Source organism: Anolis sagrei, chromosome 2 (assembly GCF_037176765.1).
Source record: "Anolis sagrei isolate rAnoSag1 chromosome 2, rAnoSag1.mat, whole genome shotgun sequence".
Classification (NCBI taxonomy): domain Eukaryota; kingdom Metazoa; phylum Chordata; class Lepidosauria; order Squamata; family Dactyloidae; genus Anolis; species Anolis sagrei.
The window spans coordinates 237,044,510-237,071,555 of record NC_090022.1 but is presented as its reverse complement, the minus strand read 5'-3'; the positions used below and the strand labels follow the sequence as shown (position 1 = coordinate 237,071,555).

The following is a 27,046-nucleotide window of genomic DNA, read 5'->3' as shown; positions in this document are numbered from 1 at the left end:
TATGGTTGTTTAAATTAATTATTTTTCTACTATATATATATATATATATATATATATATATATTCAGTTCTTCTTAACATGTTTCCATCAGACCTTGCCTGGTGTACAGATAATAGCTGAACATTTTATATCACACATTGCAAGTTTGATACGTCATACAGTGTTTTCGAATCTGTAATCCATGGCTAAAGGAATGTAATTCTCCTGAGTAACATGCCTAACTCCACCATGTTGCTACTAAACAAATGACTTGTGTAGCTCCACCAGTTGTTCCTGCCCATCTGGATACATAGTTGTTTCTAAATTTCCTAATCTGATGTCTGGGTGAAGTGGAGCAATAGCCAGACCCTTGTCTTTCACCTGTTCATTACAAATAGTATAATCTTACTTAAATTTCCTTAAAGCCAAATGAACACAAAGCCTGACTTGCAAAGTCAGACACTGTCTAGGTCAGCAATATATTATACTGTACAGATCATCTCCACACCCCTAACAAAGCTCCCGTTTTTTTGTTTTTTCCGTGTCAGAAGTGATTTGAGAAATGGCAAGTCGTTTCTGGTATGAGAAGATTGGCCATCTGCAAGGAAGTTCCCAGGGGCCATTGGGATGATTGATGTCGTACCATCCTGTGGGAGGCTTCTCTCATGGTTGGCTTAAGAAACTGCAAATTGCTTATGGTGTGAGAGAATTGCCCGTCTGTAAGGATGTTGCCCAGGGGACGCCCGGATATGAGAAGCTAGAGCTCGACAGATGGGAGCTGACCCCACTGTCCGGTTTCAAACTGCCGACCTGTTGGTCGACCGTTCCTGCCGGCACAAGGGTTTAACCCATTGCGCCACTGGGGACTAGTGGTTCAAATTTGGGAGTGGGGTGAGCTCCTTCTGTCAGCTCCAGCATCTCACATCCGGGCGTCCCCTGGGCAACATCATTGCAGATGGCCAATTCTCTCACACCATAAACAACTTGCAGTTTCTCAGGCCGCTCCTAACAGGAAAAAAATCCCCACACCCTCACATTTTTGAATAAGTTCATTCTTCCTGATGGCCTTTGAGATTCCTCTCTTGAAAATTCATAAACTTCTAGCCTGGGTTTTGCTAATATTAGAAATGTGATCTGCTCCCAAGTGCTTCCCTGTTCCTTGCGGTCCATTCCTGCCCTACAGTTAGTCCTTCCCATTGATTCTGCATCTTTGTGTTTTACCCTTTACATAGGACCACGTAAGGACTTCCTTAGGCTTTTTGTTAACACAGAAAGCCTTACCACTGTAAAGTTAAGGATTTATTGCTCTTAGGCATTTTCCTCCATTGCTGCCTTTAGAGAAAGATTCAGGAAAGTACGTCCTATGGTGTGTAGGTAGCTTGTGAAGGCCCCATTTTGTAATCTGCCTCCTCCAAAAGAAAATGTTTCTGAGCTATATCATCTCAAGAATCCAAAGTGCCACAAGAACATGCCACTTAGGGTCCCCTGCCTATCACTACCCACAAAACCCTATGTAGAAAAACTGCATTTGATAGCCAAAAACTGCAAGTGGTGTCATCAGTTTGGGCACATGTACAAAGATACATAGACCAGAAGGCAAATGAATCAGTCCTGTAGTGACTATATGATGCAAGGAGCTAATCCAGGCTAACACAGGCCAAGGCCATCTTTAACACAGCCATGAACTGTTTATCAAAGTTGTGGGTTGCTTTAAATTCTCCCCAAGAATTGAGCAAATCACAACTTTAGGCCTGTTTAAGTAGATGGGCCAGCTCTGAAATGGAATTAGCCGCAAATGTTTACACGGTCATTCCATACTTCCCGGGCTTGGGTGGCCTGGGAACACGGGATATGTCACACACACGCCCTGGTGACCACAACATGGCTCATGTCAGTTGCCTGGAGTGACGCTTGCCAGAGCGACAAAGCAGTTTCTCCTTCCCCTCCCCTCCTGTGTTGCTCCTTAATAGGCATGATGGGAAGGTCATTGGACTTGTGGGAGTAGTGGAATGATTGCTTTTGGTTCCAGACACACTGTAGTAAGAGTTGGTTCCTGCATGACTGCTCAGAGGCCAGGAAAATCTTGATGCTATTTCAGAAAAAAAATCTGTTTTTAAAAGTCACTTGTTTTTCTGGAGAGTTCAATAAATGTTGAAGACATCTGTGTTAAGTATTGTTTCTCATAGTTAAATAATGAAATGTGAGCTCCCATCCTAGTCTGGTAACTGATTATCTCTCCACCAGAGGTTGGTCGGCCACTGTCTGTAACATTTGATCTACACAAATGCCTCATTTAACTGAGAGTTCCTGGGCATTACTTTATTGATGAAAAATTTGGCTGATTGATGAGGAAAGAACAAAATCCTGTTGCTACGACTCCTACCTTGCCACTAAATAAAAGGAAAGGAAGATGTCCTAGAAGGCGTTGGTGGTAGTGACGGATAAACCCATATGTTTGATAATACTGGTTTAGACTTTCAGAACCATCACACCAGAGCATAGATCTGACCCAGGACCTATCTGGGTGAGCAGATTGAAGGTCAATGTATTGTTGAAGGCTTTCATGGCCGGAATCACTGGGGTGTAGGTTTTCAAGGCTGTATGGCCATGTTCTAGAAGCATACTCTCCTGACATTTCGCTTGCATCTGTGGCAGGCATCCTCAGAGGTTGCAAGGTCTGTTGGAAACTAGGAAAATCGGGTTTATATATCTGGAAAGTCCAGGATGGGAGAAAGAAGTCTTGTCTGTTGGAACTAGGTATGAACGTCTCAATTGGCCACCTTGATTAGCATTTTATGGCCTGGCAGTTTTTAGGCATGCCTTCTTACTGCCTGGGGGAATTGAGATTGAAGGTCCCTTCCTAAACTTCAAGCCCCAGAATTTTGCAGGAAATAGACATTAGATTTAAAGTGGATCCATTCTCTAGTGTGATGAGGTCCTTAAATCTAAAGGAGTCTAGGCTCATCTCATTTTAGGGTGTTTGGATTCTTGTTCCACCTGCAACATTAAGCAAGATCCAACTGTGGACTCTCCACCCTTCCAATCTGCTCTTCCTAATTTGTATCTCTACACACCTATCCCAACATCTATAAAACGGTAATTTAGTGTCACTGAATTGCAGGTGGAAAAGAGAAGTGGAGACCTGTGAAAGTACAATCAGGGAACAGACCTGGAAGGTATGGTAAGGAATGGTTCGTTTCATCTCACCAATATCTTGAAAATGGGTTTGTTTCCATTCTAACAATCCAGTTGCTAGCAGTGCCCTCAAGTGGCCTCTCCATTTTGTCCTTGTTTCAACTCTAAAAGCTTGAAGAAAGAAAAGGCGGACAGTCTCTCATTGTATTTTTTTTTATTTTTACTTCAGCCAGTAGATGTAAATCATGGGACTGCATATGCTTTTGTACTGCAGCTCCCAGCATTCCTCATGCTTCGCTGTGCTAGCCAAATCTGCAAGGAGTAGAGGGTACAATTTTCAATCCTGCTGTAGGAGAGCATTAATATCTTCACGCCAACAATAAATAATCTGAATTAGAAGAGGAAGAATAATTGGAAACTGATTGATCTTACAGTAAGTGTATCAAAGATATGGAAAATGCACTTTCACAAATAGGGACTTTAAAAAAGGGATATTTATAAGGCGACTTGGATATGCTTGGGAAACATGATGCATAGCATACATGGCTGCAGATTTGAAGGTGTCAAAATAGATCAGGAGAAAAGGAGAGATGTCAATGAGCAATTGTCTTCTCAAAATGTTTTCTAGAATAACAAGTCTGTTAATTCAGTCTTCTGTTTTGTTTATATATAGATCATAGAATCATCAAGTCGGAAGAGACCTTGTGGGCCATCCAGTACAACCTCCTGCCAAGAAGCAGGAAAATCACATTCAAATCACCCCCAACAGATGGCCATGGTTTTCTTCCCTTTTCTTTTACTCTTGAGATGGTTTTCTTCCCTTTTCATTTCCTTTATTCTGAATGCTGCTGCAAAGATAGATGCCACACTGCACTACCACCATGATTCTCCAGCTGTAGCAGCTTTTTGATTTTAAAGTCATCTAGTGCCATCTTGTGGTCAGATAGACAACTATTGTGTGCCTTCAATTCATTTCCAACTTGTGGCAAACCGTATCATAATGTTTTCTTTGCAAGATTTGTTTAATGGTAGTTTGCTTTTGCCTTCCTTGGAGGCAGAGCAAGTGTGATTGGCTCAAGAACATGCAATAGGTATAAAGGAGAAACATGTTAGAGATGAGGAAGGTCAATTCCTTGGAGCAAACTCAAACTGGTTTTATTTTATTAAACATCAGTCCAGCTACAATTCTCTCTCTGATGTCTTGCGGTCTTAAAATGAATTAAATTGGAAATCATAACATGCAATTACATATAAATATCTGTGCAAGTGAATGCACTAAATTACCATACTGTTGGCCACAAGCAGAAAACAATCCGGCACATGACTTCAAACTGAAATAATATCCTTACAAGGTCAGGATAATATCCAACTGCATCAGGAGACTCTTCAAATAGAAAAAAATCATTAAAATTAATTATGGACATTCTATCTTACCATCTCTTATTTTATGGGCTTGGCAAAGTTAATAGGAAATGCAACTCTTGCTCATCCAGAATAAATTCAATTACAGTCATCAAAGCAATTAGTTAAATAGAAATTTAGCAAATGAGGTTTTTCATGGCATGTAAATGAACTGATAGGGAAATCTTTCTTTCCTAAGTTTTTTATTATTTGGTTCTTGGTTTGTTTAAAGGATCCCCACCAGACAACTCTAAGTGGCAACAATCTATCTATGGAAATAAATCCCAAATATTGGACTTAAGGGAGGATTTTAATGGGCTGTGTCTCTTTTCTCAATGGGTTTTTAAACAGGTCTTAATTCTGTTATTTTAATATAGTTTCAATTATAATTTAATTCAAATTATAATTTAAATTATAATGTAAACTATATTAAAACACCATGTTGTGTTTTATCTGTAGTCTATCTCTCTTATAAGCAATTTCTTGAGGCAAAGGCCCAATAGACATGGAAGATGTTAACTTTGGTTCTCAACCTGTGGGTCCCCAGATGTTTTGGCCGTCAACTCCCAGAAATCCTAACAGCTGGTAAACTGGCTGGGATTTCTGGGAGTTGTAGACCAAAACACCTGGGGACCCACAGGTTGAGAACCACTCTAACTGGACGTGGAAAAGTTAATTTCTTTCATCTGTGTGCATTGGGTTTATCAGTGCAGCAGTAGGTGAAATTATGTGGGTCTTGAGGCAAAGTAGTAGGATCTTTGGGGATCCCTTGATTTGATGACCCACCTCACTGCCTATTACATGTCTATTTGAATGTGGGTAGCCAGGACATATTAGGGCTTTTAATGACATACCACACACCTTGCTCCTCCACAGTCTCCCTCCCCAAGCTAGATGGGATGGGTTGGTATCGAGGACATCTACCCTAGTTTGTTGTGGTGGGTAGTTTCAATATCTACATGAGGGTGATTTAATCTACACATATACTATAATGCAGTTTGAAGCAGGGCAGGGCGAGGTGGGGTTCCCCAAATGTACAGCCCCAATGCACACTTGCAGCACACATCAAGCCAGAAACAACAGATAGTTAGTTAGTTATAGTACCAATGTAGGACAGTTATAAGACTGCCCTGTTGGGAGTTGCTCAGAACATCATTGCAATTTAAACTATGGGTGTGCCCCAAATTATGTCTGACTCTAGCCATGCTACTAAAACTATCTGGATTTTATTTTGTGTAGGGTGGCATGATGGAAATCTGGGAATAGAGAAACTATCTGTATTTAATTGCCATGGCCAGATAACTACCTGATGGGCTTTAGATTTGCATGGATTTAGACATTCTTTGGGGATAGGGGATCACTTAAGATAGCATGCCCAGAATGTTGTTGGATCTAGACAGCTTCCTGCACAAACCTCAAAGCACTGACATGCATTAAGGGATTTCTTTCACGTTTATTTCTGCTGTAGTTTGAAGCCAGCTTTGAACTGCATTCAATGGTCAGTACAGATGGGGCCTTTGTTTCCCCCATATTTGTGCTCTCCACGAACTGGCATGGACACAGTGTTACCATATGGAGGTAGTTGCATGTTCAGCCCATAACAAGGCCATTAAAAAACACCCTTAGTGTGAGCAGACAACATCACACTGGCTATCAGTTTAATTCCTAGTATGTGCTGGTACCATCTCCGAGAAGCAATTTGAAGGCACACTCAGAGAGAGAGCTCTTCTTAGCCAATATTTATCAAAGGGAAAACTGAACATAAACTGGGAAGCTTTTAGCTGCTTGGATCACAGTCTACAACCTTGGCCTGAGTCCCATAATAACCATGGACTGTAAATATTGTTACCAAGACCTTGAACAAAAGAATTTCCCTATTTCTCTGTTAATTATACAACTCTAGATAGCAGTGACTGTGGAAACTCTTTTGCCAATTGTTTTAGAACCAATCTTCAGTAATTTTCCATACATTAATGAAATAATTTATTCAAATTATCTAATTTAGGGAACTGTTATAAAACTGACAAGATGTTGTTAAATTCAACAGGCAAATATAAATTGATACAAATTAAACTTATTTGAATTAATTGTACAGATTTCAATCAGTATAGTTTGATACCTTCTAACTTGGGGAGGCGAAATGTGTGGGCCACATTTCACCTCCTGGGACCCCAAGAGGCCCCTCAGAGTAACCAAGTCCCTCCAAAATGACTCATTTTTTCAAGAATTTTTTTCACTCCAAACCAGGGCAAAATCTGTCAAAACTGCCCAGAATGCATTGGTTTGCTTCTACTAATTCAGAAGATGTGAAGCACTGTGCCGGCAGGATTGAAGACCGGCAGGTTGCAGGTTCGAATCCGGGGAGAGGCGGGTGAGCTCCCTCTATTAGCTCCAGCTCCTCATGTGGGGACATGAGAGAAGCCTCCCACAAGGATGATAAAACATCAAAAATCATCCAGGCGTCCCCTGGGCAACGTCCTTGCAGATGGCCAATTCTCTCACAAAGGAGCGGTTGCTCCTGACACAACCAAAAAAAAAAAAAGTAGATGAAAAATTATTCATCTGGCTGTGAGAACACAGTCAGATGCTTCTCTGATCACCCCTTGCTTCTATCAACCATGAAATGCCCTGGGGGAAGCATGGGCAGAGAATTGTCTATCTATACATATAATAAAAAGGAATCTTTTCAGAGAGCATTATGAACTGTAGGAAAAGAAATTTGGGTAAGCAGAGTTATTCCTTTCACACATCAATAAGAAGCACTGTATAGATCTAAAAGACCTGTTTCACCTTATGCTGCCCTTTGAAAATTTAGGATCATGATCTGCATTGTCTGGAACCGTTTACGTTCTATTCCATTCCCACAACTGTACAAAGATAATTAAGGCCTGAAGCTTTACTAGTACTTGCTACTGTATCCAACAAAGTGGGTTTAAACACATAAAAGCACATGTGAAAATTAAAACCATTTAGTTTAAAGGTGCTGCCACATTTTCACTTCCCTATTCTTTCTTCCTTGTTATACCCTATGCACTGAGAACTTGGAAACCCTGGCCCTTGAGTGCTCTAACTGGAGATCAGTTGTGACCAGCAGTGCTGCAGAATTCAAAGACACACAAATGGAGGGTGAAACTTGCCAAGAGGAAGGCATGTCAAGTCAACCCTTACCGGGATCGCCTTCCACCTGGAAATTGATGTCCTCACTGCAGGAGAACATGTAGATCAAGAACAGGGCTCTATAGAGTCCTACGGACCCACTGCCAAGACACTTGGAGAACCATCATCCTTGGGCTATAAGGGATCGCCTAAGTAAGAACTCTAGGCATACTTAGCTAAGTAGCAGAGGCAATTAGAAACCTGGCTAATGAATTGCAAAAATGTTGTGCACTGGGATTAGTGGGCATTGGTGTACAGTGCACATCAGTGTGCAATACCATTGGGCTCTTTGTTGGCTCTGCTATGTAACAGCAGCCCTCCACTGGATACAGTCATTACAATTCTAATTCCCACATACACAAGTCCACTACAAGGATGTTAAGAACCTGATGGGATTCCTGCTGTGCCTTTTAATAATGGAAGGCTTTTTAATGGTATGCCACTAAAAAGATGTACACCATTATTTCATTTTTTAAAAGTCAGTTTGATTCGATGCTGTGGTTTGTATGTGTAATGTAATGTTGCTTTAATTCCATCACTTCACAGCACTGTAGTTCTGGTTCTTACTCTGTGTGAAGTATTTTGGCATAGACTTTGAATTCTTATTGACTGACTCAGTAAGGCTCCTTAGTGTGAATCTAAATCTGTAGTCTCTGGAATAAATTTTATCAGGTGCCGATGAGGAAAAGCACTAGCTGGCTGTAGTATCCTATCTGGGTGTGTCTGGTGTCTAATCCATGAACGGAAAATCCCTAGAAACGGCTTTGTGGAATTATAACATGCTACCTCTTTTTCCTGTATCCTCCTGGGGGCAGAAAAATCACCAGACTATTAGCAAATGCATAGCCTTCAAGTGTCGGTTCTTTAGGTTTTCTGCTTTCTGTGAGTTAGGCCAGGAGCTTGCAGTGGGGAAAGGTACAGTCCCTAGAGATACATAAGTATTCAGAACTATTAAACATAGGGTTTAAGAATACACACAAAGATATTTCCAGCAAAAAACTCCCTAAAAAGAATGGGAATCAGAGGGGAATAAAATAATATGCCTCCACTTAGCTTAGAAGTTGAAGCTTAATCCAAACAAGACAGAGGTCCTCCTGGTCAGTCATGGGTGGCAACCTGTGCTTGATGGGGGTTACACTCGCCCTGAGGACACAGGTCCACAGTTTGAGAGTCCTCCTGGACTCAGTGCTGACAATAGATGCCCAAGTGTTGGCGGTGGCCGGGAGGGCCTTTGCACAGTTAAAGCTTGTACACCAGCTGCGACCGTACCTTGAGAAGTCGGACTTGGCCATGCTTTGGTTATATCCTATAACCATGCCTTGGTTATATCCAGATTTGATTATTGCAATGCCTTTGAAGATGGCCCAGGCACTGCAACTGGTACAAAGATTGGCAGCCAGATATCTAACGGGAGCTAATTATAGGGAATGTACAACACTCCTATTAAAGTGGCTCCACTGGCTAACATAAGCTTCTGGTCCCAATTCAAGGTGCAGGTTATGACCTACAAAGCCCTAAACAGTTCAGGGCCTGCCTATCTTTGGGATCGCATCTTCCCCTATGAACCAGTGCGGACTCTAAGATCTGCCGGTGAGGCTCTCCTCTTGCTTCCATCAGCGTCACAAGCACAATTTGTGGCAACGAAGGAGAGGATCTTCTCGGTGGTAGTCCCCCATCTTTGGAACACCATCCCCAGGGAGATTAGGCAAACCCTCACACCGTCTTCCTTTCATAGGGATCTGAAAACATGGATGTTTCAGAACATTTTTGAGACTGGTTAATCCCTAGGCCCAGTCCCTAGGTAGCCAGTTAGAACTCTGTCCTGCACTTCATCCACTTCTCTGGTTCTATAATACACTGTTTGCACAACCCCTTGCCCAGCCCTTTTATAATTGGCCACATTCATTTTGTAATCCTGGCCATTGGTTTGTTGAACCCCCTACTGATGGAGCTAGAATGAAATTGTTTTTTTTAAAAAAATATAGTTTTTATTGAAAGCTTTTAAAGATATGGTTAAAAGAGAAGGTAGCTTGTTAGGGCAAGGTGGTGTTGGGGTAGGTGGGAATGGGTATGAGGTATAAGGTGGGGAGGGGGAAGTGTTGTTTTTCCATCTTCTTCTTAGCATTGTCTTTTTAATATATATATATATTATTGAGAATAAGGTTGCTCCTCGAGAATAGGAGCTTCTTAGCATTGTCTTAAATCTCTTATAGTTACTGTGCAGCATTCCCCCTCTTCTCTTCTCTGCTCTAAGTCCAGGGTCGAGTTCATTCTTGCTCTCTATAGTTGAATTGTATTGGGGTTTTTTTTTCTTTTAGTCTATGAAATGAAATGGGTATTTAATATTTTTATTTTTAGTGTGTTTTAACAGGATGGTGGTATTTTATGTTTTAGTTATTATTTTGTTTGTTAAGTTAAATTAGGTTATGTTATATTGTTGAATGTGTTTATTTTGATGCCTCTGGAACGTCCTTCCAAAGGAAATAAGACAGGCCCCATCCCCTCTTTTTGTAAGACTTGAAGACCTGGTGGTTTCAACAAGCCTTTGAGAATGACCAGCACTAGCCCAGCCCTAGACATTGTTAGAATACGGCCTTGTACTTCCTACTTATTACCCCAGTCATTCCTCTAATAGACCCTGGAAATGAGCAGCCACAGACCCGTACCTGCTTTTGCTGTTAGCCTGTTGTAGCACTGTACTCAGTTCCCTGGCCCCTATATTCTGATTTTGCACTAACCCCGGCCTGGTTTTCTTAACTGCCCTGATCCTTTCGATTCGCCCTAACAAACAGCCACAATAAACAGGCAGGATTATTTTTTTATATATGTGTGTGTTGTGATATTTCATGCTTATGTTGCTTGGGGAGATAGAGCAGTATATAAATAAAGTTGTTTATTATTATTATTATTATTATTATTATTATTATTATCTATATGGTTTTCTTTCTGGCAAGTGTATGTTTGTCTTGCATGTTGGAACCTGCCCTGAGTCCTTTCGGGGTGATAGGGCAGCATAAAAATAAACTTCTGCTTCTTCTTCTTGTTGTTGTTGTTGTTGTTATTTTACTGACACAAAAACACAGTATGACACAGCAAACGAGATATATATGCTGGATTTCATATCATAAAATCAAAAGTTGAACACTTCCCAAGTGTTACACTACTGCCAGCACAGCTCTCAGCATCCTTGGAGCAGTTAAGCTCTCCCACCACAACAAGGTGCATCCAAGGGGGGTATTATTATTATTATTATTATTACTATTAGGTGTAAATAAAAGAAATATGGTTGCTTTCATTCTTTCCCTTCACCTGATAGACGTATTCCTCAAATGGCTGAATAACGTAAGACGACTACCAGAAAATAAGTTTTATTGCAGGAAAAGTGGTGCTGTATTAGTACAAAGGCCTATGAAACAATACTGTTTTTTCTCCAAAACAAAATTGTAGTTTATAATATTTTCTCTTTTTCATAAAGAAAATACAAAACAGGAATCCAAACAGTGAGTGTAACATGTTGCGAATCTTTGGTCAGCACCGGTAAATGCCTGGGGAGGAAACCCAGATTTGGGGTGTGCTTTCAATTCCATCATACGTGTGGTTCTCTGCCATTCACTTGTTACAGGTACTAGCTGTCAATAAGAGCACCATGGTGACATACAACTTATTACATCATACTGGCACAACATTTTTAAAAAAATACTAAACTAAATGCCAACTCATTGTACAAAAGTAATTCTTACAAAATAGGCTATGATAAAATGAGGCATATTGTGTATAACTACAGTATTAATGGAAAAAAATCTTAATTGTCTTCAAATATGCATTTTCTTCCTTTTTTTCCTGCGCAACATGACTGGTGTGTGCACATGAGGCAGTCCTGAAATAGTTCAGTCATGTTCATTTCAGCATTAATCCAAGCCAGCACCAAAGAGAAGGAGACATCGGGCGTCCCCTTCTAAGAACGTGAGTTTTGTGTTCAGCTGCCTACAGTGGTACACGTATGTAGAGCACCTTCAATTTGTGAAGAATGAGGTGTTGTGTGATAATATTGAGGTTATTTGACAAAAAATACAGTACGGATTGGCCTGCCACGCTAATGGTACCATAAGCAGTCCAGGTATTTTGCTACAGTGGTTGTGCGTCATCTTCCATTGTCAATAGTTTCTGTTATGGAATTGAGTCCTTATGGCTGAGAATGAGTGCTAGTACTGAGGCTGACAGTTCCTGACATTATTTATGATATGACTTAAATACCCTGCTTGGAAAAGAATGGTTTGGCCCTCTGGAAGTGTACTACAGTGCTCATTTTGAAAAACTGCTTCTCTGCTATATGGACGACTGGCACAATAGTGAGAAGAAACTTTTTTTAGAGGGGAATCTATTGGTTTCTTTTCTTTCTCAAAAAAAGAAATAACCTCTTACCTGTAATAGTTCAAATTCATAAAATCTCAAAGAAAAACAAGTGTTTCCCTTCTTTTTTTGTTAACATAGATTGTTAATTTCTTCATATATTACTGCATTAAAAATAAATAAAAATCTCTATTATTTTAATTTAGGAACTATAGCAAAATACCCAACATGCTAAATTGCTAACAGGAAAAAGTAACTCACATTTTGTGCCATTTAGTGCCATATGCTGACCTCTTGGAGCACCATTTTAAAAACGTATACTTTAAGTTGAGGTTATAGAGAAGATACAGTAACCATGATTGGCATTGTAGTCAAACGTTTGGCCATGGTAAGTCAAAGGGCCAGTCTGCAGTCTTGGACAGGATGGAAGGATACAGAGGTCTTTATCCTTTGCAGTTTTTGGTCTTTTGAAATAAAGTCATTGACTCACTTAAAGTTTTTTTTTAAAAAAAAAAAAAAGGAAAAGAAAGATTGGATGTATAAGCACACGAATGGAAGCAAGTCATTCATAAAGTGGGACTAAGTGATGGAGGTTTTAGTAGAGTTCAATCCAGAGCCTCATTTTAAGAGCTTCTCCAAGCTCTCCTAAGAGGTAGTTGTCCTCATTGCTTTCTTCCAGTTTCTTTAGCTCTTTCTTTTTGTAGAGAGGAATGCTAATGATTTCCAGTGTGTAAATGCCAGCCATTGCCTTTTTCTTAGCAACCTGTAGATAACTGAAGCCATCTCTCTGGTGTATCCGGAATATGCTGTTGTGATTACCAAAAGAGATAACATAGCGAACGTGGTTTGTGAGGGGCTGTATTGCAGGCATGAGGTCTAAGATGTGTTCCTTATTGCCAAGCTCAGAAATATTGAACCTCATCTTCAGCGGGAGGTCAATGCCCAAACTTTCCAAACTAACCTGTTGAACCAGAAAGAAACATTGATGGCACAAATGACATAAAGAAGCTTTACATCTCCCCAATACAACTTTAAAATGGCCTTCTGCAGTCTTCCCAGGAATTAGGGGATGTTTAAAGGACAGATATGATTGTGGTCTTTGTGATGTCATGGACTTATAATGGCCAGTGGTGAAGGACGGTTAGACAGTTGGTATTAGTCTAGGTTTGGTATTTTGGTCTGGGTGAATGTTTCCCAAACTTTGGTTTTCCAGATGTTTTGGACTTCACACTCTGGCGGACAGACCAGAGTGTCAGCTTACCTGATGGTAAGTGGCCATTAACATTTAGTATCTACTATATACTGCCAGTAGTATGTAAATATATGTAAACTGTAATTATTTTAAAAAACACAATCAACTCAATTGTGTAAGGGAAACAAAATCATAGTTGTGTTTCCTCTTAGGGCAGGCCTACACAAAAAAATGAAGCAGGATCAATATGGCATCCCAGGTATCAGCTTGAGCCACTTGGTGGCCCGATAGAAGGAGTTTTAGGCTGCTCCGAGGTGGCAGGGAGTCCCCACAGCACAGTCGTGCCAAATACAGTGTGGCACTACTGGACAGGAACACTAATGACACACTTATCTGTATTTTGGGGGCACTCTGACTGATGTCAGCTGGAGTGCCGGCTGTTAAAGTCTCTTGAGAGGGAGAGGGGACAAGCAGCCTGGAAACTGTCATGACATGGGAGGGGATGGAAGTGGGCTACCATTCTGCATCTCTGAGCTGCCTGAATCTAAGGAGCATGGAAGGGTTGTCAAGACAATTGAGGGTGGTTTTGTTTAGGAACCAGCCAAGCTGTCTTGACAGTCCTTAACTTGGGGAACAACCTCACTCTGAATTTGGATTTTCCTCAAAGTTATATTAACCTGGGAGAAAGTTACATTAAGTGGCTTTTCCCCAGGTTAATCTGGATCCATGTTTAGCTGCCATGGGGCTAATGATGAAGATCACAGCAACGTAAGTGGTAAGGTGTAGATGTCCCTTAGTTCCATAGGAAAATTAATCTGCCAAAATACTTTTCCTATTAAATATTTTCCAGCAATGCCTACTGAATAACATTTCTGATACATTAACAATTTCACCCCAGTGCTTTTATTCTGCCACACCTCTTTTTTGCACCATGTCCTTCCTTCCTTCAATTTATTAAGCACCACAGCTGTAAGAAAGTTAAAGCAGGTCCTCGCCTTGATGTTCCTCCATAAACAAGACTGACTGCTTGAAATTACTGGGAATGGGGAGGACATCCTTCATTGATAAAATCTTGAGGGCTTGTTTTGGGAAGAAGTGAGGCTGCATTTGCTTACCTTCTCAGGCTCAGTTTGATTGAGGCTTCTTTTCCTCCTGCTGTCTTTTTTGGAGTAGCCATTAATTTTACACTCGTAACATGCTTCAGGAGACAAAGCATTTTCTTCATCTCCATCTAGCTGCAGATACTGGCCTTTATTAAATCCCATACCTGAGACACAATGTCTGTTAAACAAATATAATAATATGAGTTACTGAAAGTATAAGTAGTAAAAAAATCAGTATCCTAATAATCAGTGAAAAAGTACAGTTTTTTTTAAAAAAAATCTATGCTAATCTATTAGTTTTATTGGATTAACCTGGATTGCAGTATTAGGTGAGAGCAAGAAAAGCATTTTCTAATCCACTTGTGGCACAAAATGCACAATTTCTTTCTTCTGTCATAGGGTCAAGAAACATGGCCTCAACCTTTTCCTCTATTGGCTATAACACTGAATGTTTGCCACTTTTGTTCTGAAAACCACCCTGAGTCCCCCTGGAAAGACAAGGTGGATTACAAATAAAGATTACTACTACTACTACTACTACTACTACTATGAACATAAGCAAACACTCTGTGCAGAAAGGAAATACTAATTTTGGGGCTAACATCCAGTACATATTTACAGGATTATGTTAGCTGTCTGTGTAGTGCTTATAACAGCAAAAACGTATTGTTTTGCACTCACACCTAGAATAGACCCATTCAATCAGTTGTGGAGTTGTGAATCCACATGTAGGTATATCTCACTGATTCACTGAATCTACTCTAGTCAGGACTAATATGCTTTAGGCCAATGTAAAGTAAATAAGTCAATTGGATCTGGGTTTTTTTCTACCAGCCGGAAATGACCATGATTAAAATTCTACTTCTGTGGAGGAAAAGCTGTGGGAGCCATTTTTGTCAATTCACCTTGCTCTAGAGCCTCCCCCCTTTCCAAAATGCCGTCTGCTCCACTCTTCTGAAGGGTTTCCCTAGGATAAGGATGGCATTTTGCTGTAATACTGACACAGAAGGCTAAAAGAGAAGTGAAGAACTGCAGAATATGCCTTCTTCTCCACTCAGCCAGTGAAAAAAAATTCTCTTGCTGATGAACTTCCTTTTATGAGAAGCTTATGCTGGATTAAACCCACAAGATTTATTTCTTATCCACTCTTGTTCACTGAGGAATGCATGAGCTCAGTGTATACTAAAGAAAGTACAGCCAGAATGTTCAATTTTATGCAGTGAAGTGAGAGACCTCCTTTTAAAATCTTTGTACAAGGGTCAGCCAGTTATATGAAGGTGAATAAGACATCTACATACTGGGAAGGTGTAATGCATTCCTGCAAGGGTGGGGCTAATGCAAACATGATAAGAAAATAAAAAATTCCCTTGGCTGAGTTTGGAAGCAGCTAGCAAAACTGCTAAAAATCCCTGGTGATAATGAGTTTTTGAGGTTGAGGACTGCTGGGAATGATGCTGATGCAGTGTTTTTGTAAAGTGATTCAAAAGTAACAAATAACCTAAGTGACTCTCTTCACTAGTTGTGTAAAAATAGCCTAGAATTGCTAGGGACAGGAGAACAGAGACTAGAAAAATACTTCATTCTGCTGCAATCAATCACATAAAGATCTTCATGCAAAGATGCATGAACGTTTTGGGTCACTGCAGTCTTATGTTGGTGATTCAGCTTACTAAATGCTATCTTGCAAGAACCAGAGAAATACTCACCCTTGTCCAACTCTGTAATATCCAGGTGGGCAACCACAAAGATATCCACCTTCTGTGTTGGAGCAGCCATAATTGCAAGGGTTCTTAGTGGATGAGCACTCATTGACATCATGGCATGCACTTGAGAACTGGTCAAAAGAAAATCCAGACGGACATGCACATTTGTAGCTTCCAAGAGTGTTGTAGCACGAAGCTGAGCCACAAATACTAGGAGTTGAGCATTCATTTTCATCTGTTGGATAAATCCACTTTGTTAGACAATGAACTGAATTTAGCAGGAGACTACTTGTCAAAAGAGTTTCCAATTCTGAAAGATCATAACTTCAAAAGTAATTTCTGGTACCTCATGTTAATGAAGAATAGAGCTGAAAACTGTTCATGCTATATATCAGGGGTCCTCAAACTAGGTTACGTGGGCTGAATGCAGCCCTCCAAAGTCATTTACCTGCCCCCTGCCCTAAACTTTAGACTTAGGTTTGCCCTAAGTCTGAAATTACTTAAAGGCACACAACAACAATCCTAATTAACTTGACTATTTGATAATCCAAAGTAGTCCTACACTTCCCAAAAATCTGAGGAACTGTGAACTGGACCCCCACTTAAAAAGTTTGAGGACCTATGCTATATATATAGATAGATAGAATACATAATTATACAACATAGTTCCGTGTATGGGGAAGAAAATATTCCACGTCCTATGATGCTTTTCCTACTTACTGTGCAGAGCTGTTAAGTCTCCGTAGGACTTACATAAGCATGTTGACCAGAGTAGTTGGACCAGGACAATAAGTGACCATGAATCAATGTGTCTGACAAATAGAACAGTCCTGGACTATGTTTTGGATGGCATGATTTTAATTGATGTTTTAATAATTCATGTTTTAATTGTTTGGTTTTAATTGCAATTGTTTATTTGATATATGTATGTATGGTATCAAATTACTGCCTTGAGTCCTCTTTGGTGTGAGAAGGGTGGGGTACAAATATGGTAAGTAAATAAATAAATAAATATGAGCTGTCTGTTCAGGAATAGAGAGCAGCTTCCACTAGCAGAGGGTCTTGTAGCTCCAGTTAGTGAACATCAGATCTGCATCTTATTTGTGGAAACTGCTTATCCCACATACCAACTGATAATCAACAACTAGGACTGCATTTGCCATTCCATTGTAGGAATATTTAGCAATGTGGTTCTTAACCACTAAAGGGACTACATGGCTCATATTGATCAATGCAATGGTTTGGACTTTTAAACACTTGTTTGAATTGTTTTATATAATAATTGTTTATTTGTCGATTGTTTTGTGTTATCTTTGACTTGTTTTAATTCATTAGGTCACCCAATTGTTTTATGCAACTATTATGTGTTTTATGATTGGAAGCCGCTCCCTTTTTGGGAGATGGAGATTGTATAAACAAAGATTGTGATGATGATGATGATGATGACTGTCATGAGAGAGGGCTCTTTAGTGCTGTAGAACTCTCTTTCCAAGAGAAGCTTGATTAGCCCTCTTCCAGCAAGCTGCTAAGATGATTTCTACATTTTTCTTGCTGTGTTATAAAAATTGTTTAATTGTATTTTAACATTATAACCGTTTTAACACTATTTTGATATTATACATCAGGTAGAGTTTCTAATCCTGTTATGGGGCATCTGGTATCCAAGTCATCAGAAAAACAGGATTTAAAATGTATTTATTTCAATTTGGGAATTGTCTAATTGAAAAGCCATCTTCTTACCCACGCACTGATTCCACTGATAATGTTGTACATATCCTTGTGGGCAGCCACATCTGTAGCCACCAAGAATATTTTGGCAGCCATGTTGACATCTGTGGTTTCCTTCACACTCATCCACATCTGTAAACAAATAGAATGCTTTACAAGAAAACTGGACAGCAAAGAAAGCTATCAGGAAGAGAATCAACTCATTTGAAATGTGGTATTGGAAGAGAGTTCTAGGGATGTCATGAATTGCCAAAATGATTTCCTGGAACAAATCAGGCTTGAATTCTCCCTAGAAGTTAAAGTGTCCAAACTGAGACTATCATACTTTGGTCATATAAGATAATACGATTAATTAGAAATATCTGTTGGTAAAATGGGAGCCAATAAAAAGGAGAAAGAGAGGCTGAATTAAGGAAGCCACAGCCCTGACTTTGCAGGACCAGAGAAGTGCTGTTCATGGAATAGTGTCTTGGAGGACTCTGATTCACAGTGTCACTATACATTGCTGATTTGGCAGCAATTAATAGCAAAAGCAAGCTCCATTGAATACAGATCCTGGTCTGTAGAGGAGACCTGGATTTAAAGAAAAGGCTTAAGATACCACTCTTCTTGTAAACCTTTCTCTTTGGTTTGTAGAAAAGACCAGGGTTTAAAGAAAGGGCTTAAGATACCACTCTTTTTGAGATCCTTTCCCCTTCAGTCTGTAGAGGAGACCTGGGCTGATATCACTCTTTCTGCAATCCTTTCCCTTTGATCTGTAGAGGAGACTGGGCTTAATGCTTTGTTAAAGCTGTTTCTACTCTAGAGGTTTCAGGCGCTGCACGTTCTCTCCTTGCAGCACACAGCTTTGGAATTTCAAGGAGGCTTTCCTCTTCCCAGGGAAGGAAGAGCGACTGACCTGGAGCTATCCTACCCAGGGCTTCCTTGAAAAAAGCCTTCTCTTTGTCCTGCCTGGAGTGGTGCCCTTTCCTCCCTCAAGCTTTTCCTTCTAGTGGCTGCCTCCCTCCCAATCTCCACTTGTAACCAAAAGCAGCCAAGATTCGACAATTACTGTTCTATGTATTGTCGAAGGCTTTCATGGCCGGAATCCATGGGTTGTAGGTTTTTCTGGGCTATATGGCCATGTTCTGGAGGCAATTTTTCTCCTGACGTTTCGCCTGCATCTATGGCAAGCATCCTCAGAGGTAATGAGGTCTGTTGGAGACCAGCAAACATGTTGGCTGGTCCTTAGCCGTTACGGAGAGCTAGTCAAACCGAAAAAGCTGAGTTGGCCAAAGGGAACCGAACAATTCAAATCCATGCACAAGCATAGTTCCTATCATAATGCAACAGCAGAATTTCATCCTCTGTGTTTATTTTTGTATACACTTTCAAACTGATATTCACGCAGATAGTAGAGCTACTATAGTACAAGAAGTTAATTAATATACTATACTACAGCTTATCTTAAATTAAAAGTAGTATTAGACAAAACGAACTCTCCAAACTAGGGTATTAAAATTTAATATATATCATGGAATAAGTCTGATATGTAATATTACATAAATGTTGTTTTATGGATATCATATGGCATTTCAGGAAAAGCCTTTTGTTCAAATTATTTATTATGTGAATATTTTACCTTCACAGTTTAATCCAGTTGAATCTAAAGAGAAACCTCTCTGGCATTCACAGGAAAAACTTCCAGGAGTATTCTGGCAAATTCCTTTTGACCCACAAAGCAAAGCCTGTGATCCACATTCATTGTTATCTTCAAAAAAACCCAAAAAACAATATTGTATTAATTACAGCAAAATCTCCACAAAGCTAATGAAAATATATACAGAGGGCATAATATATTACAGTTTTGAGATCTGAATGCTTTATATGTTTTTACAGCTGCACACATATGGAAATCTTCTTGGTATGAATCTAAAATGTGGCAGAACTGTGGGAACTGTCTGCATGTATAGCGCTAGAACCAGATATAAGATAGGTTCTCCTCTGAAAATGAAAGCATTTATTTCACATGAAAGTGATTTCAGTTAGCAAGATAGATATGTTAAAGGTCAAAGAAAGATATAGAATTGCATGCATGTATGGAACCCCCCCCCCCCCCCCACACACACACTCTATAATCTGTTTTTGATAAACTGGAATATTAAGTTAGATTTTAGTAATGCTTTGTTCTTTTATCTCCATATGGTTGTATTTACTATGTAATATCCAGCAATTTATAAAATCAGTCAAAAAAATTGCTTTGGTTTCTTCTGACACTTTCACTTATCTACATTTTTGGAACTTCTAAAAAGTATTACAAAAATTAAAAAAGAATATCTGAACACACATCACATTTTAACACGACTGTTGCATACCTCAGATAAATTGTTCAAATACGGCTTTGCATGTTTTATTTTTAAAAATCAGGGAAAACTAATAGTTTTAGTTTATCTTACCAATGCAAGCAGTATGATGTTGTGTGAAACCTGGTGGACATTTACATGTGAATCCTCCCAGGGTATTGACACAAAGGAATTGGCAGTTATGCTGCTTAGTCTGACATTCATCCAGGTCTAAAAATAGAAAGAGACAATGAGTAAATGCAATTATTTCTTTTAACTGAAATACCTTTTTTTAAATGAATTGCTTTAAAAACACACACAAATGCAAAACAATTTACGAATAGATCAACTCTAATACAGACACAAAAGTCCAAATGTTCTCTGTAATACTCAGATCAAATTATGGGATACATTTTAATGAAATATTAGCATAATCTTATATCAATGTAATCCTCAGTGTCCAAGAAAGGCTCATATCTGATATGCCAAGTGCTAGATATGCTGAGCTGTTTTGAATCAGGCTTCTTCTACACTGTCATATAATACACAGATTATCTACTCTGAACAAGATTATATGGCAGTGTAGACTCATATAATCCAATTCAAAGCAGATAATGTAGATTTTCTGCTTTGATAATCTGTATTATATGGCAGTGTAGAAGGGACCTTAGTCTCTTGGATCCCAGGAGTCTTTCCTTTGTGCTCAGAAGAAAAACCCTTGCAAAATACATCTGGATCTATAAAGCTGAATGAAGTGCATTCAGTCATCCATAACTGCTGGGGTTAGGGGAACAGGACATCCATGAAAGTGAAAACCTGCAAGTAAAAAAATTGTTATTTTGTACCCTGGAAATTTCTAGGTCTTCTAGCACTACTCTACGATCTGGAAAATGACTATGGAATTGCAATGGAAGGTGTTCTCTCTACAAATCTATAGGTTCTTCAGCAAGACTGAAGGAAGTTGACACTGGAGGACCTAGAGATCCCTAAAGAGAACATTTTAATTTAAATCCATGGAATAATCAAATCCACTAAAGTCAAAACCGCAAATGTGGAGAGATGACTATATTACACTACCATTCTATATACATCTACCCCATTTTGGGGTGTAAACTAGAGGTGTGCAATTCAGCCAAAAGGTATGCTATTTTGAGGTCCATTGTAGTCCCTCATTCTGTTTACCAGGAAGTTACTCAAATTGGGAGGGGTGTTGCCATTTTCATTCGGCAAAGCTCATTTGGCCCATTGGCTACAATGGAAAACTTTAAACTTTAAAGGCTCAATCTTCAGCCATTTAAGGCCCATCTGCATGAAACTTACCTCAGGAAACACAACATACGAACCACCTACAGACCTACTAAGAAAATCCAACAAATGCTATGTTCAGCAAAGGATAAGAGGGATCCTCTCACCTCTGCAGGAGTCTACCGTGTACCATGCAGCTGTGGACAAGTCTACATAGGGACCACCAAACACAGCGCCCAAACTAGAATCAAGGAACATGAAAGGAACTGCAGGCGAAACGTCAGGAGAAATGCCTCTAGAACATGGCCATATAGCCCGGAAAAACCCACAAGAACTTAGTGATTCCAGCCATGAAAGCCTTCGACAATACATTACCTCAGTTTTATTTATTTATTTATGTATTTCTGGTATTTGTACCCCGTCACTTCTCTACCCCCCGAAGGGGGACTCAGGACGTCTTACAATGGGCACCGATAAGATGCCACTACATAACAATTACAATAATAAAACCAGAACTGGACATAAATCATAAATAAAACAATACATCAGCAATCATTTTAGACCCCATTTACATAGGCCTGCCAAGTTTCAAAACAATTCACCAATCTTTTACAATTATTTTAAGTTTTAACCAAATTCTCAGCCAATCAGAGCATGGACACAATCAGGCTTTTTATTGGCTGAGAAACAGAGAGAGAAAGAGAGAACCTTCAATCCTCATCATGCTCCAAGAGGAACTCAGAAACTTTTTAATGCCCACCCCATGCAAGTGCTACTGGGAAAGTGAGTTCCCAGCAGGGCCCCCTTAATCCATTTTGCCAGGCTTTGTGGTTTCTTCCTCCCCATTCTGATTATATAAAATGGGCCACCGAATATTGAAAATCATTTTCATTCAAACTGATTTGGGCCCAAGCCTAGTGTAAACTAATTAAACTTATTTTAAATGAAGCATAGCAATGTAGGGAATGTACTTCCAGCCCATATTGGTTTCTCAGAATTTTCTTAGTATGTGTGTTAAAGAAGAAGCAATAAATGAGTCATCATCATCTGTCAGGCTACTCTCACCTCTACAGGTCTTTCCATCCTCTTGGAGGATATAGCCACGTGGGCATGAACACTGGTAGCTTCCTTCTGTGTTCTTGCAGATAAAGTTGCAAGGTTTGGGTGATTGAGAACATTCATCAAGGTCTGTTTAGGATAAAAAAAAGATGCATCCAATTTCTTTAAAGAAAGATCAACATTATCATATCGGAAAATACACAAAAAACATAGGAAGATGAATTTCCCACACAGGAAACCTTGATAAGATGTGTTAATATATGCAAATCTTTCAATTAAAATCAACAGTATGGTACTTGTTAAAATAAACATTTTTTTTGGCTTTAAAATTACATAGTTCAAAAACACCTAATACAAACCAAGATAATCGCCTGCTTATGAGAAAATGACATAATGGCCAGACTCCTGTTGGGGAATTATGAATGTGTAACTTGGAGTTAGGAACTCATAACTGTATGGTAGTCACAATTTGGGGGACACAGCAACTGTGAAAGTTCAACTATCTCCACATGAGGAAACAGAAGCTGTGATAGACAGGGGTCCATTTCTCTGTTACTACCTCCTTATTCAAGTTATCTCTGCTGTGAAGGAGACTTGCAATAAAGACCCCACTTCTGTCTGTTGTAATGGAGATAATCCATGATTTGTAGTTGCTGCTTCCTAGCAAGTGAGGATTGATCGGAGTTGGGCTATAGTAGTTATACATTAATAACTGCCAATTAGGATTCTGGCCAATACTTTGGTAATAGAATGAACTAATGAAATATTTAAGTCCTCCATTTTTAGATAAGCAAGAAAGTATTTTTTTAAAATCTATACATTCTCTTGTGATCCGAAAAATTAGTGGACAGAGCCCTAGATGAAACTCCATCTATGTTCACTGAACACATGTAGGACAAGAGGAATTATATATGGGCCATCCTTGCACATTTGAAAGAATGCATCAGGGAACCACTGCACACTACCGTTGGAGACTTAACACTTGCAGAGATTTTGCTAAGGTGTCTACATGGAAGTATTAAAGGGAACTAAACTGAGCTCCTAATTAATGATGGATGAACCCTGAGCAGTCTGTTTCAGAATTAGATCAGAGATGACATGTACAAATAATTCCTAGGGGGAAAATAAGTATTGTTTTGCAAAAAAAAAAAAAAAATGCACATTAACTCTTGATGGCTTTAACATTTAAAGGTTAAACATTTGTATGGCTTAAAATGGCACCCAGCATTTAGTTACCAAATTGCATAATTATGAAGCTCAGTGATTAACCTATCCACAAATACTCTTCAAACTGGAACTATGAAGGAGGGAGATGATGCCAACATGCCTATTAAAAACTTTCCTGACACCCAGTTAGAGGACTCAGTAGGGTGGGACTGGTTTGCTTAGGTGATGACAGCAAGTCCTGCTTCACACTACTCCCACCTTATGATTCATCAAGTAGTTGCTGTTACCCAAATGAGAGTAAGAAGAGAGTACTTTGTGGTAAAACATTTTCCCACTCTGCCGAGGCAGAAAAGGGGGGGGAGGAGTCAAATAGTCTCTCAAAGGCAAGCTGGGCTCAGTGCCAGCGTTCCCCAACAGCTCTTGCTCTCTGTTTCTTTTCTTTTCTCTAGCTTGGACAGAGAAAAGGGACAATAAAAAGCAACTGAATGGTGCGACAAACATGCGGGTTCAAGCCTTCTGTGGAGATTTAACAAAAAGAAAAGAAAACAAACAGCTTCCAAACCAAAATAAAGCTTTGAAAAAGCAAGTATTCTCCATTGTGCAGTGACTAGTGCACATTTTATTCCAGCTAAGAGAAGGTTGTAAAATATCTCTACATAGTCAAAATAGGCTACACAATTTATGAAAATTAATAATTTCAATGTTACATTATGCTACATTGTTTTTAATCTATTTATTTGAAATTATGGAAAGCAACAAGACAACCTTCAAAACTGATAAGAGAAGGAGGTACTAAAACCTACCCACACAAGATGTTCCACTAATGTCCGTGGTATAGCCAACTTTACATAAGCAACCGAAGGATCCCATGTTGTTGATGCATTGACCGTTCCTACACAAATTTGGCATGACCTTACATTCATCGATATCTGTGAAGTTGTAAAAAATACTTGAAGAAAACGTATTGTACATGATTTATAGAAGAACAAACTCGGAATAAAATATCACTCAGCAAGTAATGGAAGTAAATAAAAGTTCCATCTTAAAAAATTCTGAAACACATCCCAATTCTCTACCAAAATCATACCTCTTCCATCAGTGGTATACCCTGGACCATGAGGACAAAGTTTCTTGTACTGGGTTGTTCCTGGAAGAGGGCAAATCTCACACTGGTTTCCCCACCCTCTTCCTCCATCACAACAACACTCTGATTTGGTGACCAGGTTATGGCTACTGGAAGCCATCTGACACATCGTTTGCAAGACCTCTGCAAAGCAGAAGCCTTGGCGGTTATCTATGAAGAGAATATGGAGAAGTAATATGTGAATTAGTGGAAGATTTTATTGAGTGTTAATCAACCCTACACCTTACTTAATCAGCTAAGGGTACTTTTCCAGATCATCAAACTCCATCATGACACATTCCCTGACAACTTCCCAATGACAAGTTTATTGAAATTTAGTAACTAACCAATGAGGAGTATCTTCAAAATTACATTTTAATTTGTGACATTTGAAAGGGAAATTTGAAATATTACTAATAAATTTTGCTTAATTATTATGTTAGCCATATGTTTAATGGTATGAAATAAAGCCAAAAGTTTCAATTTTTTTCCTCATAGTATTAGTCAAATATTGAGAACAAAAAGTTTACCTTCCATATTTTTATGATTTTTCCCTATGTTAAGAGTGCAAAATAGTTTTGAAATATCATATTTCTAAGCAAAATGTGTAAGATGAACATGATTAAGAGAAACTAGGAAAGTATCTAGCCTCTGGTTTGATCACTACAGTAATAAATGCACAAAGGTGTTACATGAGTATTAACTATCTAAAAACAAATTCTGGCAGAAGAGTTCTGCATGTTTATGCAGGAAAACAAGGGAAGAGAATTGCATAATATCCTTTCTGTTTTCTTATGCTTAGAGTTCATACTTTTCAGATTTAATTACTATCCTTTTCTCTCTCAGAGAAATTTATTTTATGTAAACTTACAAAACACAAAAATGCAAGTTTTTCACGTGTAACCAAGAATATTTTGCTTTAGTAAATGAAAAAAATCCAGATAAAGAGATTCTTATATTAATGGCTATATATTTAAGCAGCCTATCATAAAATAGAGAATACAGATTATTAGAGTATACTTGCCAATGCACTCAGTTCCAGATGGACTGGACTGGAAGCCTTCGTTGCATTCACACCTGTAACTTCCAATAGCATTGATACAGCGACCATTTTCACAGATACCTGGCTTGGTACGGCATTCATTTTCATCTATATCACAAACAAATGTATCAGTTAAAAATAAAGTATGTACATTATCAGAACAAAGCCAATTTCAATTAAAAATTTTAAAAGTAAAAACTGCTGGTTCTGTGACATAAATTTACAAAGTCAGTCTGGGGAATAATAGCTATGTCTGTTGGCATTATTTAAACATAAGTAGTTAACACAAGGGAGAGCCAGATCAAGTATCGAAGGGCCCTTCCAGACAGGTCCATATCCGAGGACCTGTCTCAGTTTTACATGAGGCATCCAAATGAAGCCTCAAGTAAAATCAAATTAATCTGGAGAAAACTGGTATTTCCTAGTTTGCTCTGGATTAATAAAATACCTGGACAGATCTTTCCACGTGTGAGCCCTGTAGGGATTGACTCCTGGCACTGCTTCCATACTCTGGGGCCTCAATCCTCACAGCCATTCCAGTTCTTCGGGCTCCTGGAGACCGAACGAGTGGGAGAGTACCCCCTCCCCTCAGCCCCCCCCCCCCCCAAATTCACATTTGAAATTCTTCAGACATAATTTTAAGCCACCCTGCAATGAAAATTGGGCACTCAAAGGCTTAATAAGTTAAATGGGCTCAAGCTTCTTTCCGTTTTATAGGACAGAGGATTTCTTTCTTAATATCTACCCATGCAGCCTTCTCCATCTGGTCTTCGGGTCATTCCAGGAGGGCAGATACACATGAAGGTTCCAATGAGATTTTTGCACATCATCCCTCTTGATTCACAATCATGTAGGCCCTCTGCACATTCATCAAGATCTTTTAAAAAGGAAAAGAATCTGAATGTTTAGAATGCAAAACTCGTTTCCTTGCTCTTTGGATACTTCTTTCCCAGTCAATCCTATGAACATTTATTGAAAAATAAGGCATGCTGAGTTCCATATTTACAAATTCCTACGTAAATTGATATAGTACTTAGGCTGTTAGAGATACTGGTGTTGTGTGGTGTAAAGTATTTTTTTAATTACAGCAACCTTAGTCTATCATAGGGCTTTCTTGGCATTATTTTGTAGTTAAAAGTCTACACCTGTGTGCTATTTTATTACAACCATCTCATCTTCTGTAGAAGGTACAGTTGTTTTAGAAAGTGTTACTGTAGTTTTCTTCTAAATAATGATGAGTTAACATACTCCATACTCCAGTTAATTTAATTTAGGTGTTGTGTTGTGTTGTGTTGGGAACCCCCCCCCCCCCCACACACACACATCTGAAATAAAGATATCA

General features: G+C 39.1%; 1 protein-coding gene across 2 annotated transcripts in view; it reads right to left on the bottom strand.

Annotated features, from left to right (window-relative positions):
* Positions 1–11,023: 11,023 nt before the first annotated feature.
* The window catches only part of FBN2 (fibrillin 2), a 156,461-nt gene continuing 140,438 nt past the window's right edge, over positions 11,024–27,046 (bottom strand). For both annotated transcript variants that reach the window (XM_060761998.2, XM_067464466.1), the window contains exons 55-65: positions 26,450–26,581; positions 25,687–25,812; positions 24,627–24,833; positions 24,343–24,468; positions 22,379–22,501; positions 20,183–20,299; positions 19,369–19,497; positions 17,760–17,879; positions 16,023–16,254; positions 14,329–14,494; positions 11,024–12,982 (exon numbers count right to left, since the gene is read on the bottom strand). In XM_060761998.2, coding sequence (XP_060617981.2) covers positions 12,617–12,982; positions 14,329–14,494; positions 16,023–16,254; positions 17,760–17,879; positions 19,369–19,497; positions 20,183–20,299; positions 22,379–22,501; positions 24,343–24,468; positions 24,627–24,833; positions 25,687–25,812; positions 26,450–26,581 — 1,844 coding nt within the window. In that variant the 3' untranslated portion in view covers positions 11,024–12,616. The remainder of the gene's footprint in view (positions 12,983–14,328; positions 14,495–16,022; positions 16,255–17,759; positions 17,880–19,368; positions 19,498–20,182; positions 20,300–22,378; positions 22,502–24,342; positions 24,469–24,626; positions 24,834–25,686; positions 25,813–26,449; positions 26,582–27,046) is intronic.